The following is a 13775-nucleotide window of genomic DNA, read 5'->3' as shown; positions in this document are numbered from 1 at the left end:
AATATGACGCATACATGAAGTTAAGAAATTTAAATTCAGATGGCTAGGAGGAGTCACCATCCCCTTTCAATCGCTTACACCCGCCGTAAGTCCCATATCTTGATTAGATAAATGGAGTAATCCGTAGTTAAAACTGATAAAGTATCTCGTATAATCTTGGTTTAATTCCACATCTGGTCATTGAACATATACTCTAAGTTTCCATTCAAAGACGAAATCATTCAATTCAAATACATTTGATATCCCAGACAAGGGGATGCATGTATATCAGATACTATACCTACCTGTATACTGGATTCAAAAACTTCACAAAACCTCGCAGGATCCAGTGACTGTTCTACCGAGCCCATATATTTACTTTATCAGTAATAAGACGTTATAGATGTTTTCATCAACGGAGTCCACTGTGGTCAAATACTTCTAATTTATAATGTAAAAAATTTGTACTTTGAAGATAATTGGATAATTATGAAATGTGTAATGATATGAGTAGTGTTCATACAGATAACGTAAACTAAGGTAATTATGAGGTGGAAATTTAGTGTCAAAGAGTACCAAATTGGAAGCGTGAAGATCATGGACAGCAATCACACCAATTCTATAGATTACACAAATTCTTACAACATTAATATAGCTCTATTTTAAATCAATTTCGCATTAATTTCAAATTTTGTAATCGTACTGATACTCCAACCGCCCTTTCAAAAGCCGTATTTTTACAAAATCATGCTTCACGTTTTGCTATAGACACATTTGATATACCAGTATATGGGTGGATGAATATAAGTTACGTACCTACATGTATAATAGATTTCCAAACTTCACAAGAACCGATACCATTACAATGATATATTTCTGGATCCATTAAATATAAACCTTATACGGTACCAATTTCGATGCACCAGATGCGCATTTCGACAAATAATGTCTCTTTAGTGATGCGCAAGTCCAAATTTAGGAAATTCGAAATAACAATAAACTTGTAAGAGCTAAAAGGAGAACTAGAGTGCCAAAACTGGAGCCAAATTCGTCCAAGGATAAGAGCTATGCATGAGGGAGATAATCCTTAATTTTGAAATGAATTTCTAAATTTTATAACAGCAATTAAATATACATCCGTATGTTCAAGCTAGTAACGAGGTACTTAGCTAATGGGCTGTAGATATCCTTGGGAACTAACAGTTCATCAGCAGAGGCCTAGACCTAGGGGTCGTAATGTAAAACTTATACGGTACCAATTTTGATGCACCAGATGTTCAAGCAAACCCCTATTTCTGCTCCTGACGACAATGTTAACAGCTATGATGGAGAAACGTCAAATGTACTGTTTCAAACATATAACAGAAGTGGTGTTAATCATATTACGATTTTAAAACATTCTAAAGAAATTTTAGCAAATTTGAAATCGAAAAATCAACAACATAGAAACGTATTAATATTTAACACTTTACATGACTATCCCTCACGATAAAGTAAAGACTAGTATTTTTAACATCATAGACAGTTACTTCCTCAAATAAGTGGAAAAAGGAAATATTCATATCTAGTGATCAGACATCCAAAAACTACTTTGTTAAACACTACTTTGATTTACACACAGGTACTATGAAGTTGAAACAAAGAATATGATGGCGTTCTCTATTGACAACATCTTCGTAGTCATTGGTGATCAGGTCTTCCGATAATGAGTTGGAATTCCCCTGGCCACGAATTTTGCTTCTTTTGTTACCTGGCCATTTTTAATACTCCTATGAAGCAGAATTCATTCAAAAGGTTCGACGTGAAAGGAAATAATCTTTTGCTGTTGCCTTCAATTCGACATTTAGATATACATGTATCTACTACATATTATCCCTTAGAAATGATAATTTTCATTGAAATGTTGATTCAATATATCCCAGTGACCTCGAAATAAAGGACACCACAGAGTCGTCCACTTCTGCTTTATACTTAGACATGTTAATGAAATAAGATATTAACAGCAAACTACTCACTCAACTTGATAACAAATGGGATGACTTCAGGGTGTCCATCGTCAACTTCCATATTTATGTAGCAATATTCTATTATCACCTGCATATTGTGTTTATATCTCTCAACTAGCTCTATAAGGCAGAACTTGTTCTGCGTATGACCAGTTGTTAAATTGAGGCAGACTACTTACAAACAAATTAATGGTACAGGGGTTCAACAGTCTCCTTTAAAGTCAGCATTTCGAACATTCTATGGTCGTTATAACGATCTAGTTTGCCAATACAACCTATCAAATACTGTCTGACGTGTTTCATACGGATAGTTAGGCCGTTCTTAGCACAATCATTTTGACTAAGAATAACTACGTTTAAATGATCAAGATATAGGGCTTACGGCGGATGTGATCGGTTGACAGGGGATGCTTACTCTCCCAAGCACCTGATCCCACCTCTGGTGTGTCCAGGGGTCCGTGTTTGCCCAACTGTCTGTTTTGTATTGCTTGTAGGAGTTGTGAGATTGATCACTGTTCGTTATCTTCACCTTGCATTGATCACTAATCGTCATCCTCACCTTTCATCTACACATCATATGTATATATATATATATCCAATAATAAAAGTCAAGAAACACAAAACTCGAATAACATTTCACTGTTAGCGCTTTCGGCTTTAATGTCTCTTCAGACATTTTATAACTGTCTGAAGAGGCATTAAAGCCGAAAACGCTAACAGTGAAATGTTATTCGAGCTTTGTGTTTCTTGAATTTTATTATTGGATGTAATTACTGTATCAAATACCTAATTCTTTATTTACAAACTATATATATATATATATATATATATATATATATATATTATATATATATATATATATATATATATATATATATATATATATATACATGTACATATACCATTTTCATTCATACATCGATTTTATACTATGAAACCAACAAAAAAAAAAGACACTACAAAATCTCCACTTCTACATCGCTCTCATATAGTTGATTGAAAATAGGTATCAACGGTAAACTAACAACTCAACTTGATGAGAAACGGAATGATTTCAGCTTCTTCATCTTTTACTTGCCATATCTTTATAGCAATATTTCATTATTATGGCATATGATGTTTATACCACGCAACTGATTCGATACGTAAGAGCTTGTTTTGCGTATGATAACTTTTCAAATCGGACAGGCTAATGACAAACAAGTTGATGTTAATGGGATTCTAACAGTCCCGTTTAAAGTCAGCATTTACAATGATCTAGTTTGCCAATGCAACCTCGCATTGGGTCAGATGTTGTCTGACGTGTTTCATACTGATAGTTAGGCCGTTCGTGGCACACTGATCTTCACTACGGATTAATCCGTTTACGTGATCAAGATGTAAGGCTCACGGTGGGTGTTACAAGTGGACAGGTGATACTTACTCCTCATAACGACCTCATCCGACCTCAGGTTTACCTATAGGTCCGTGCTTCCCAACTATCTATTTTGTATTTCTTATAGGAGTTATGAGTTTGAATACCATTCGTTATCTTCACCTTTCTTAAAACGGAATGCTTTTAGTTTAAGCATTCAGAATTGGACAGCTGTGCATAATAATCAGTAACAAGGTATATTCGATTCAGTTGAATTCCAACGATCTATTCAAATGCCATGGGTGTGTCGTAAGAATGTAAAAAAAAAAACCATCAACTAGTGAATCCCTATTCTTTATGTCAATGTATGACGCACAGTCAAAATGAGTAACAAGTAAAACGTGGTCTCGTAAAGAAAAATTTAAAATATCTGATTAGGAATGCGATTTTTTTTAAATAAGACATGAAGAAAATCATACTTTGAAACAATAATCTGCATAGAATATACAAATGAACAATGCACGACGGAATGAAGTGTACTTTGGTATTCTTATGTTCCTGTTACGTGACATCGAAACACTCTTGTCATATTGATGTCTCCTTATGTGAAAATGAAGCAAACTATTTGTGTGTAAGTATGTTATATTTTTCTCATATACCCATATGTTACAACACAGATAGACAACCATGGTGAACATTGCTGTTTGAAATTCCTTCCACAAGTGCCTCATGAAGAAAGATGTACTGGTCCTGAAATAATACAAGCAACATGTTTAATATATATATATCCTACTTCAAATTTTTCTAAATCTCAAAATTAAAGCTCTAGCAAAATATATTTGTCATAAAAAGGAAAACGTCAACACCGGAAAATGTATGTTGGCCTGGATCTTTCTGAGTACAGGAAAAGAGAAATTATCAGAATTTCATTATGAAAGTGGAACACGGAAATACTAAATTCTTTGATCGGTCATCCTAAATATTACTTCGCTAAACTTTACTCTGATTTTACGCACATATACTCTGAAATCGATGTAAAAAGATAATGGAGTTGCTCATAAACGATTTCGAAGAAGTCTTCCATTCAGCAGTGTTTTGGAACTTTCATGAACATCAATTGTGCTCCTTTACTAATTGACCTCTTTTGCATTATTATGGGGCATATTTTATCTTCTCATTTTCATTTAAATATTTATTTAACAAAGACGCAAAAGGTAAACTGACTACTCAACTTCATGATAAACAGGATTACTTCAGCTTGTTCAGCATCATATTCCAATACAGGGTATAGACACAAATAAGTTTTAATGGGCTTCAAATCAGAGGTTTGAAAACTCAAAGCTCGTTGTAATGATGTTATTTGCTGATACAAACTATCGTTGGGTTGAATAATCGCCAAAGTCTTTCACGCCAATTGTTGTGTCGTGGCTTACATGCTGATGTTAGCTGATTGAAATATAGGAATCATGGCGGTGACCTATCAGTAGGAGATAATCACTCCCCCCTGGGCCCAGAGTCGACCTCTGGAGTTTTCTGGAGTTCATGTTTGCATTCTTGTAAACTTTGTTTTCGTTATAGATTATATGAGATTGATCACTGTTCTTTGTATTAACTCTTTTCTTTCAAATATGTACGACAAACAACACACAGAGACGCGCAATACATGACGGAAGACGGCAAATAGATACGGATAGTGTGAAAGCACACTGACTGAAGTGACCATACTAATCTGAACGTTGGGAATGGTACTGCCAGGATACCCTGAAGCATGTGATATTGTCAACATATATATGGGCCTTACACAAGTTTGCACAGATCCTCCGCGCTGCTGTCTTAAAGAAGCAATGTATCCCTTGACATCAACTGTCTGTTCTGCAGCGCCCTCTTCCAGGAGGTAATCAAATGATATGAATGTTCCAGTTCTCCCAATTCCAGCACTACAAGATCAACGATAATGATATGATAAGGTGTTCCCTGATATGAAGCTGTTTTATATAATGAACTACACTGTACGTAAGAATCTTATTTCAATGATAGGTAACACCTAACTCGTATACCTGCAATGAACGACTATCGGTCCATCAGATGTGGTCAATCCATTTCCGACCAGGTTACGGAAGTAAAAGAGTGACGTCAGATCATCAGGAATGTAATTGTCTGGCCAGGTGGTGAAGTGAAACTGGATCACTTTCTTCTCCTCTTCCTGCATTGTAATTATGTACATGTTTAGAGTGTTACATTTTAGAATGAATACAAGTACAGGTTAATGGGTTAATGTTAGAAAGGAATATGTCCCACATGACGATATGGAGATGGATTATAAGGTATGCTAACTGTAGCAGTTTTAACAAATGTCAAAGAATGATTAAAGTTCAATACACCTTGGTGTGTGATGTAGAAAACAGAGGAAATAAGCACCTGACAATGAACAACCATATATCTCAGCACGTAGTGGTCGTACACATCCACATTGTCCAGTCTTATGGTGTATTGACCGATGTCCAGATCCGTGTCCGGCCAGTACTTCAGACACTTCATCTGAAACACGTAGACCTCAATGGTTTAAGAGAGCAAACGGTTAGATCATTAGAGTGTTTGATTTAAAGAAAAACAATAAACAGATATGTTTGATATGGATACTATCCAATTTGAGAGACATAACTTGAGTTTTACCTATCTGCATTCGGATAAAATGTTTTGAATTTAATCAGTATTTTCCCTGTCTATTGTAATGAAGTGTATGCTTACTGTAGTCATTATCCAACCATTGCTTATTGATATTAACTCATGAATGTTTTTATGAATGGCTATTTTAACAAAGTGACTAACGAAACATTTAGTAGCTTTCATTAGTAACCAATTTCATATTCTGCTTTGTAAAACAGACCCTTCTAGAATAGTGCTTAAATATAAACAGACTGTATAATTTGTAGTTAGAACTGCAATGTTTCAATTAAAACCTCACATTACTCTAAACTCTACTAAACTGATTTGGGATTTCGTATTTCCACGGTGCCATGAAAAGATTTATTCTTGTGACTGAATTCAGCTCAGCACTAATCAAATAACGGATACTACTTTATGGATATAAATGACTGCAAGTTGGGATTTTTTATTGTAAACAAATGCTTTTCTTTAACTGTGTTATTGACATTTCGCCCCATAACATACTCGTCTACCACATTTTCTTTCTGGATATTCGTTTGTTATCTTTCATTAAGATTTTCTGCCATCTGGGTCATACCTTAACCAATATAAAAACGCCAATAATTCAAATAGTCATTCTACCAATTCTAGAGCAGTTACCCTATCTCCTTCGTAAAGGTTGGTCAGCATGACGATCCTTGTGACGTCATTCTGCCAGATCATCGTCCAGAAATCCTCTAACGTCTTGGGATTAAAAGGACCTATGTGTGTTTAAAGGTTTAGTGATAGATTCTTAATCAATTTTGATGAAATAACCACAAATATGTGAGTTTTCTTAAAAATAGTTCTTATCCATCCAGTAGCATTAAGGGTTAAAGAATTCAATTGTTTGCATCAGTGACTTGTTTTTCAAAATGTAAATGTATTTTCTATAATAGTGGGTCTACCTTGTGCGGCTATGTACGCTCGCTCTTTGTTGAAACCCTGAAAATAAATCACTGAAACTTGACCTCGCTTGAAAGATATAACTTCCTTGTTTGTTTGATTGTTATGGTATTTAGCGCGTGGGAAATCCATTCAAGGAAATATAACAAGTGGCCTTTAGTGCTGCTGTAGGTATCGGCCAATCCGAAATCTAGGAATTATTCATTCATATTATATCAGAAATGATGTCTAGTGATTTTGTAAGTATTGTAATGACATACTTACATGTATGTAAGATGCATTGACAAAGTCATCGTTCTCATTTGCATATGTTCTCATCAATTTCACGCAATTATAATCATCTAAAAAGGATAATCAATAGAAATAATTTCTGATTGATGCAAGTACATATGTAAAGAAAGCTATTGCATATTACAGGAAGTTGAATAATTGTACATTACTGTATCAAAGAGGCAGAGAAAATACTTTGGAACAATCGGGTATCAAACCTCAAACCTTTGTATGGCTAGTTAGGTTATCTAACCACTAAGCCACCAAGTCTGATGTTCATCCATCTGTCTGCTTATCTATATATCTAATTATCTATCTATTAATAAAAACATTCTTCAAATCGAAGAAATTAATGAAAATGGATTAAAAAAAATCTCAAAACTCTCATGCATGTCGTGAATGTTCTTAAAATGACATAACGAGTAAGTAAGAAGTACTTAACAAATTTCTTCCTTATAAACTGGAGACGTGAGAAGAAATGTCCATGAGATTTGAACAAGTCTTAACACTAAAATGGTGAATACTTAAGAAAACAATTTCAGTTCTGAAAATACATGAGGGCATGAACTGGGACGTTTTCCACCAGCATACTTCATGAAGCACGTTAGTGCTTCCTTTAAAGATTGCTTGCGAAAAACGTCGCAATTCATGCATGTTTATATATCTCAACTGATTCGATATGCAAGAGCTTGTTCTGGGTATAGTCAGTTTTTAAATCGAGGTAAGCTACTGACAAACAAGTTGATGGTACAGGGATTTCAACAGTCTCGATTGAAGTCAGCATTTCGCAAATTATATGGTCGTTATAACAATCTAGTTCGTCAATACAACCTCGCATTGGGTCAAATGCTGTCTGACGTGTTTCATACCGATTGTTAAGCCGTTCTTGGCACACTGATTTTGACTGCGGATAACCCCGATTACCTGATCAGGATATGGGGCTCACGGCGGATGTGACCGGTCAACAGGGGATGCTTACTCCTCCTAGGCACCTGATCCCACCTCTGGTGTGTCCAGGGGTCCGTGTTTGCCAAACTATCTATTTTGTATTGCTTGTAGGAGTTATGAGATTGATCACTGTTCGTTATCTTCACCTTACATACAAGATGTAATTTTCGAAAATCGAATTTATTTTTCAATAATCACAATAATGTTTTTCCCAGACAAAATGTAAAAAACGTCGCACAGGTCATTAAGTGTGTACTCACATGGATAAATTCCTTTGTATCGATTCCCCTTTCTACTGGAAGCCTTCAGAGCATTGGAATAGGACTCTAGTAGTCCAGTAGGAAGTTCCTATAATCAACCAGAAAGATGCAAATACATTAAATTCTGTATGAAGGAAAAAGATCAGAGTTTATTTCATTCATTTAATGATACAATATACATGTGCGACTTATTGAGTGGTGTACATGTTTTCATGAAGGGAAAATAGGTTTGTGTTTTTATCATTACCAGAAAATATACTATAAGTGCTTTGGTGACTTAATAAGTCCTTGCTGAATACTTAAAGTACGAGATTCATGATAAAACTGAATGCAAACATCGAATTCTTTCTCCAGGATTCCGTTGCTTCTTTTTTCTGGTAATTCTCTGATGAACTGATCAATGGAGACCCTTTGTGACGTCAGATTACTGTACTCTACGGTGATGATTTCATCCTCAACATCGCCAACCTCGTTCTGGGGAATCTCCTCTAGTTCGTATTCGTTTCGTGATTCTACTCCATGTAATTCCACGGAAAAGACATTTTCCTCATTGATTTGCACTTTTGGTGTTTTTGTTCTTAAATGAACACAAATTGTAGGCAATTTACAAATTTTAAGACGTCAAGAAACAGTAATTCCGAATCAGTGTTATATGTACGGTATATTCCTACATATTGCTGAGATATATGTAAATGAACTCTAATCAACAAGTCACTAGCGAATCCATGTTCTCACGATTTTTCGTCTACTAATCATTTCGCGGTGTAAAATACCCCCGTAAAATAAGCAATCTACAGAAACGCACATATCGCCAGTAGAATTTACAACTTTAATTAATTTTGTAACCCATGCTCTTCATAGAGCCCACAGCTTGAGGAAATCATAGCAATCAATAATAAGGCTGTTTAAGAAAGGTGACGATAGCACATCTCATAAAATCGCATACAAAAATAATAGATAGGGCAAACACGGACCCCTGAATATATCAGAGTCGGGATCGTGTGCCTAGAAATTATCCATAATCAAAATCAAGAACTGCAAATAAATCGGCATGAAACAGGTCAGACAACATTTCACCCAATAACAGTTTAACAAACTAGATCATCATATATATGTAAGACTCTTAAATGCGATAGTCGCTCCAATGTGCGATGATCAACCCAAAGTGCGAGGGTCTGAGCCAAAGTGCGATGGTTTGTTAACGTTACAGATGCCAAAGTTCGATGATCACACCAAAGGCCGAACGTGCGGGGTTCAGTAACGTTTGTAATGTCACCTCATTGTGACATCATTCTTAACGTCTTTCACAATAATACCGTATAAATGAAATGCCAGTTTCTTATTTTTTGGATGGATTTTGCACTGATATTTTTTTGGAACAACGCACGGTTGGTACAGTCGGTACCAAAACACTGTTTCGTTTATAAACCAATGACCTTACGCGTGTCACTCCCTCTCACTTTTGAGCATTAGTGTGTGCCGTCGGATTTTGCCAGTGTCACACCATCGCTCTATGGTACATTAGTCTCACACCATCGCTCTTTGGCGTGTCATACCATCGCACTTTGCCGCATGATTGTGGATCATCGCACTTTGGCGTGTCACACCATCGGGGTTTGGCGCAGACTATCGCACTTTGACGTGACAATCGCACTTTGGAGTGTCATCACACTTTGGAGTCTTACATATATAACGACCATATAATTTGCAAAATGCTGACTTGGATATCTATGGATTTTTCTATTATTGAACTTGTTCGGTGATATGTGAAACGGTTACCTTTTTTTAAAGCGGAAAGCCACAATAAAAACCAAAACCACAGCTATCACCACGAGAACAAACAGCACTATGATGGACTGAGTCTGGTCCCCTCTGTTGGAGCTGACCTCTAAAGAATTATGTTAATGTTTTACATATGTCCATAATACTCATACAACATATCAATTTAAAAAAAAATGTATATGTATAATACTGTTTGCTCATTTTTTATGAACACAAGATAATCATGTCAAAACTTCACTACACGCTGACAGAGTGATTTCAGGTTGATTACAAGATATTAGAATATACCTTGTATGTCGTCCATTTCCTTAGTAATAGGTGTGTCTTCATATGCGATGGTGCTGTGTGTAGCCCTTTCTGTTTTCAAATCTTCAGATTACCGATTTTTATTAATGGTTTTTAAAATGCTTTATTTCAATAACTAGTTTTGTTTATACTAAATTGGTGTGGATTTAATGAAAGCCTGGAATAAAAAGTCTTATACGTCATGAAGATTTGCAATAACCACTTTCAAAATTGTTGATAGAATGCATGTTCTGTCTGATATATAGTAAAGTTCTTAGCATGATTCTTTTCATTATTCACTGATACAAATCGGAAATACATTCTTAAATAGAAATTTACTTTATATAGTTAAGCATATGTACAAAAGAAAATCAAAAAATCATACTCATAAATCATATAAAAGATACAAAAGCAAGTAAAGGACAAAAATCAAATATCTACTGTTGATCAGTTACTTCGCTTAAAAGCATATATCTTGATCAGATAAACGGAGCAACTCATAGTCAAAATCAGCATATAAAGAACGGTATTATATGTGCTGAACACGTAAAGTTAACGACAAGTAATCAATTACATAACTCTTATTCTTATGGGCCAGACCCTACCCTATGACCAGTAAGAATTAAGCATAAAAATATTCAAAAATCTTATACAATCTATTTACATTGTGTTTAGAAAACCAGAAGTGATAAAATAATTAGACATGTTACATGAGGAATATATCACCTGCATATGGTGTTTATATATCTCAACTGATTCGACATGTAAGAGCTTGATCTGTGTATAGTCAGTTTTTAAATCGGGGTAAGCTACTGACAAAAAAGTTGATGGTACAGGGGTTTCAACAGTTTCGATTGAAGTCAGCATTTCGCAAATTATATGGTCGTTATAACGATCTAGTTCGTCAATACAACCTATCATTGGGTCATATGCTGTCTGGTATGCTTCATACCGATTGTTAAGTCGTTCTTGGCACACTGATTTGGCTGAGGATAACTCCGTTTACCTTATCAGGATGCATGTATCACGGCTGGTGTGGCTGGTCGACAGGGGATGCTTACTCCTCCGTGGCACTTGATCCCACCTCTGGTGTGCCCAGGGGTACGTGTTTGCCCAACTATCTATTTTGTATTGTTTGTAGGAGTTATGAGATTGATCACTATTCGTTATCTTCACCTTTCATAAGGATAAGAAATCATTACCTTATAATAAGTATACACTATCGGTACCCAATGCTGGTTTAATATCGCGAGGAATTGATGCACAAAACTGTCACAAATCGGCTGTCAAGTTCACTCAAAGTAATGCTGATATTTAGCTTAATATCTTCTAACCGAGTGCCTAATACCACACGATTTACAATGTATCTATATTGAAATGAAGTTTCTGCGTCGAATCAAACGACAAAAAGCAAAGATAAAAAAATAATAATCAAGGCGCATTCATGATGAGCTACAATAACATTATCTTTGCATTTGATATGTTTAATATTAATATCATATTTTTGCCACAATAATCCCCATCTTATGAATAAAACCTTCAGTACACACTAACAGAATGATATTGGAGTAATTATAAAATATTAGAGGATACCTTGAATGACGTTCATTTCCTTAGTACTAGGTGTGTCTTCGTCAGAGGCGGTACTGTATGTAACCATTTCTGTTTTCCAATCTTCACATCTACCTGTTTTTTGGTCACACATCGAATTCAAACATACACCAGTGATAGGACTACAGGGTATACACTCTGCTTTGCATTTAGTGCAGTTTGGTCCGTAGTGGTTTTCGGGACAAACTAGAAGTATAGTTGCATTACAGTAAAACAGACAATGATTTGATACCTGTTTTAGATATAATATCTCCTTTGATACATGCTCTTGAAATAGGGGTAACTGGAATTAGAATCATATCTCTGATAATCGAGATGATTTTACAGAGATAATGTTTGCTCCCATCATTTCACAATAACTATCAAATATTTATTTTTCTTCTATGTGACTATTTTTATATTTATGTGACTCAAACTGTTTTCTATGTTTGTCATGTTTAAAGTAGTTTAAATTTCACAATACTTAGATCGATAAATATTGTAGACTGGAAGATCAAAGATTCATTACTGACAAAGTATTAATGAATTGTAGATATCCAAACATATTTACTCATGGGATACAACTCAAACAGCCTCAATGGTCCATAATCTGTTCTTTTCATGACAATTGCATCCCCTGTCATTTCTGTGGAACATTCCAAGGCCTTGTTGTTTTTCTTTAAGGAATTTGGTCCGGTAAAACTGAAATTCCGACACAGTGTGGACGGGCTTGTTGTTAGCTTACCATCTGTAACGTGTACTTCATAATGTCCTGATATAGGAGAGAATATTTCAAATCAATGTGGAATAATGCATGAGTGAGTACAGTTCATTCTTGGCACACTGATTTTGACCACGGATAACTCCGTTTACCTGGTCACGATATAGGGCTCATGGCGGGTGTGACCGGTCGACAGAGGATGCTTACTCCTCCTAGACACCTAACTCCACCTCTGGTGTGTCCAGTGATCCGTGTTTGCCCAACTATTTATTTTGTATTGCTTACAGTCCCTCAAACGTTTTATTTGACCATTTCTACGTTCTCTCACCGTGCGTTCACCGTGCGTTCTACGTGCCTTCATTATGCGCCCTCCGTTGACAAAGTGTCCACCGTGCGTTCACCGTTCATTTTCATTCGGAACACAAAAGTCAAAGGATTGATTTTCATAGCAAGGCAAAATGAAAAAAAAGGATTTCAAACATTTCGGTTGAGCATCACTGAATAGACATTATTTGTCGAAATGCGCATCTGGTGCATCACAATTGGTACCGTATAAGTTTTACAATATTATCAGAAATTTAATTTATAAAGTACAAATATCGGGATTATCAACTGTGAAAATTCAAGGAAAACTGCAGATCACTCATCAATATCAAAGAATAGAATAAATCATTGTTATTATCATTACAAAACACAAGTATAGTTTGGTTCCAAAGTGGGAGAAGTTCTGTATGAGAGAAAAATGCAGGATAATTCATTTATGAAGTTAACCCTTATACATGTACATGTAGCGAAGAGCGAGCTATGAGCGCTGGTACGTGAACAAAAATGGGGCAGTTTCATTTAATAGATACCTCGCCCCCACCCACATTATCATTTTAATATTTGTCTCACTTGACAATAATTGTATGTATAACTTATGCGGTATCAATTTTGATGCACCGGATACGCATTTCGACAAATAATGTCTCTTCAGTGATGCTCAACCG

General features: G+C 35.5%; 1 protein-coding gene and 1 long non-coding RNA gene across 2 annotated transcripts; both read right to left on the bottom strand.

Annotated features, from left to right (window-relative positions):
- Positions 1-3775: 3775 nt before the first annotated feature.
- On the bottom strand, positions 3776-10519 carry LOC130048081 (tyrosine-protein phosphatase non-receptor type 7-like). Its single transcript, XM_056144229.1, has 11 exons — positions 10479-10519; positions 10188-10296; positions 8745-8985; positions 8409-8496; positions 7195-7271; positions 6933-6969; positions 6646-6746; positions 5758-5877; positions 5397-5542; positions 5141-5276; positions 3776-4089 (listed from the first exon to the last, which is right to left on the bottom strand). Exons 1-11 carry the CDS (start codon positions 10492-10494, stop codon positions 4006-4008), a joined length of 1155 nt encoding a protein of 384 aa, XP_056000204.1. The 5' UTR covers positions 10495-10519; the 3' UTR covers positions 3776-4005.
- Positions 10520-10527: 8 nt separating this feature from the next.
- LOC130048083 (uncharacterized) lies at positions 10528-12824 on the bottom strand. The gene is made up of 3 exons (XR_008796913.1): positions 12637-12824; positions 12069-12272; positions 10528-10559 (listed from the first exon to the last, which is right to left on the bottom strand). It is a non-coding gene; the product is annotated as an uncharacterized LOC130048083 (long non-coding RNA).
- Between the last annotated feature and the right edge of the window lie 951 nt (positions 12825-13775).

Source organism: Ostrea edulis, chromosome 7 (genome assembly GCF_947568905.1).
Source record: "Ostrea edulis chromosome 7, xbOstEdul1.1, whole genome shotgun sequence".
In the NCBI taxonomy this organism is placed as follows: domain Eukaryota; kingdom Metazoa; phylum Mollusca; class Bivalvia; order Ostreida; family Ostreidae; genus Ostrea; species Ostrea edulis.
This window is presented reverse-complemented; position numbering and strand designations above follow the sequence as displayed.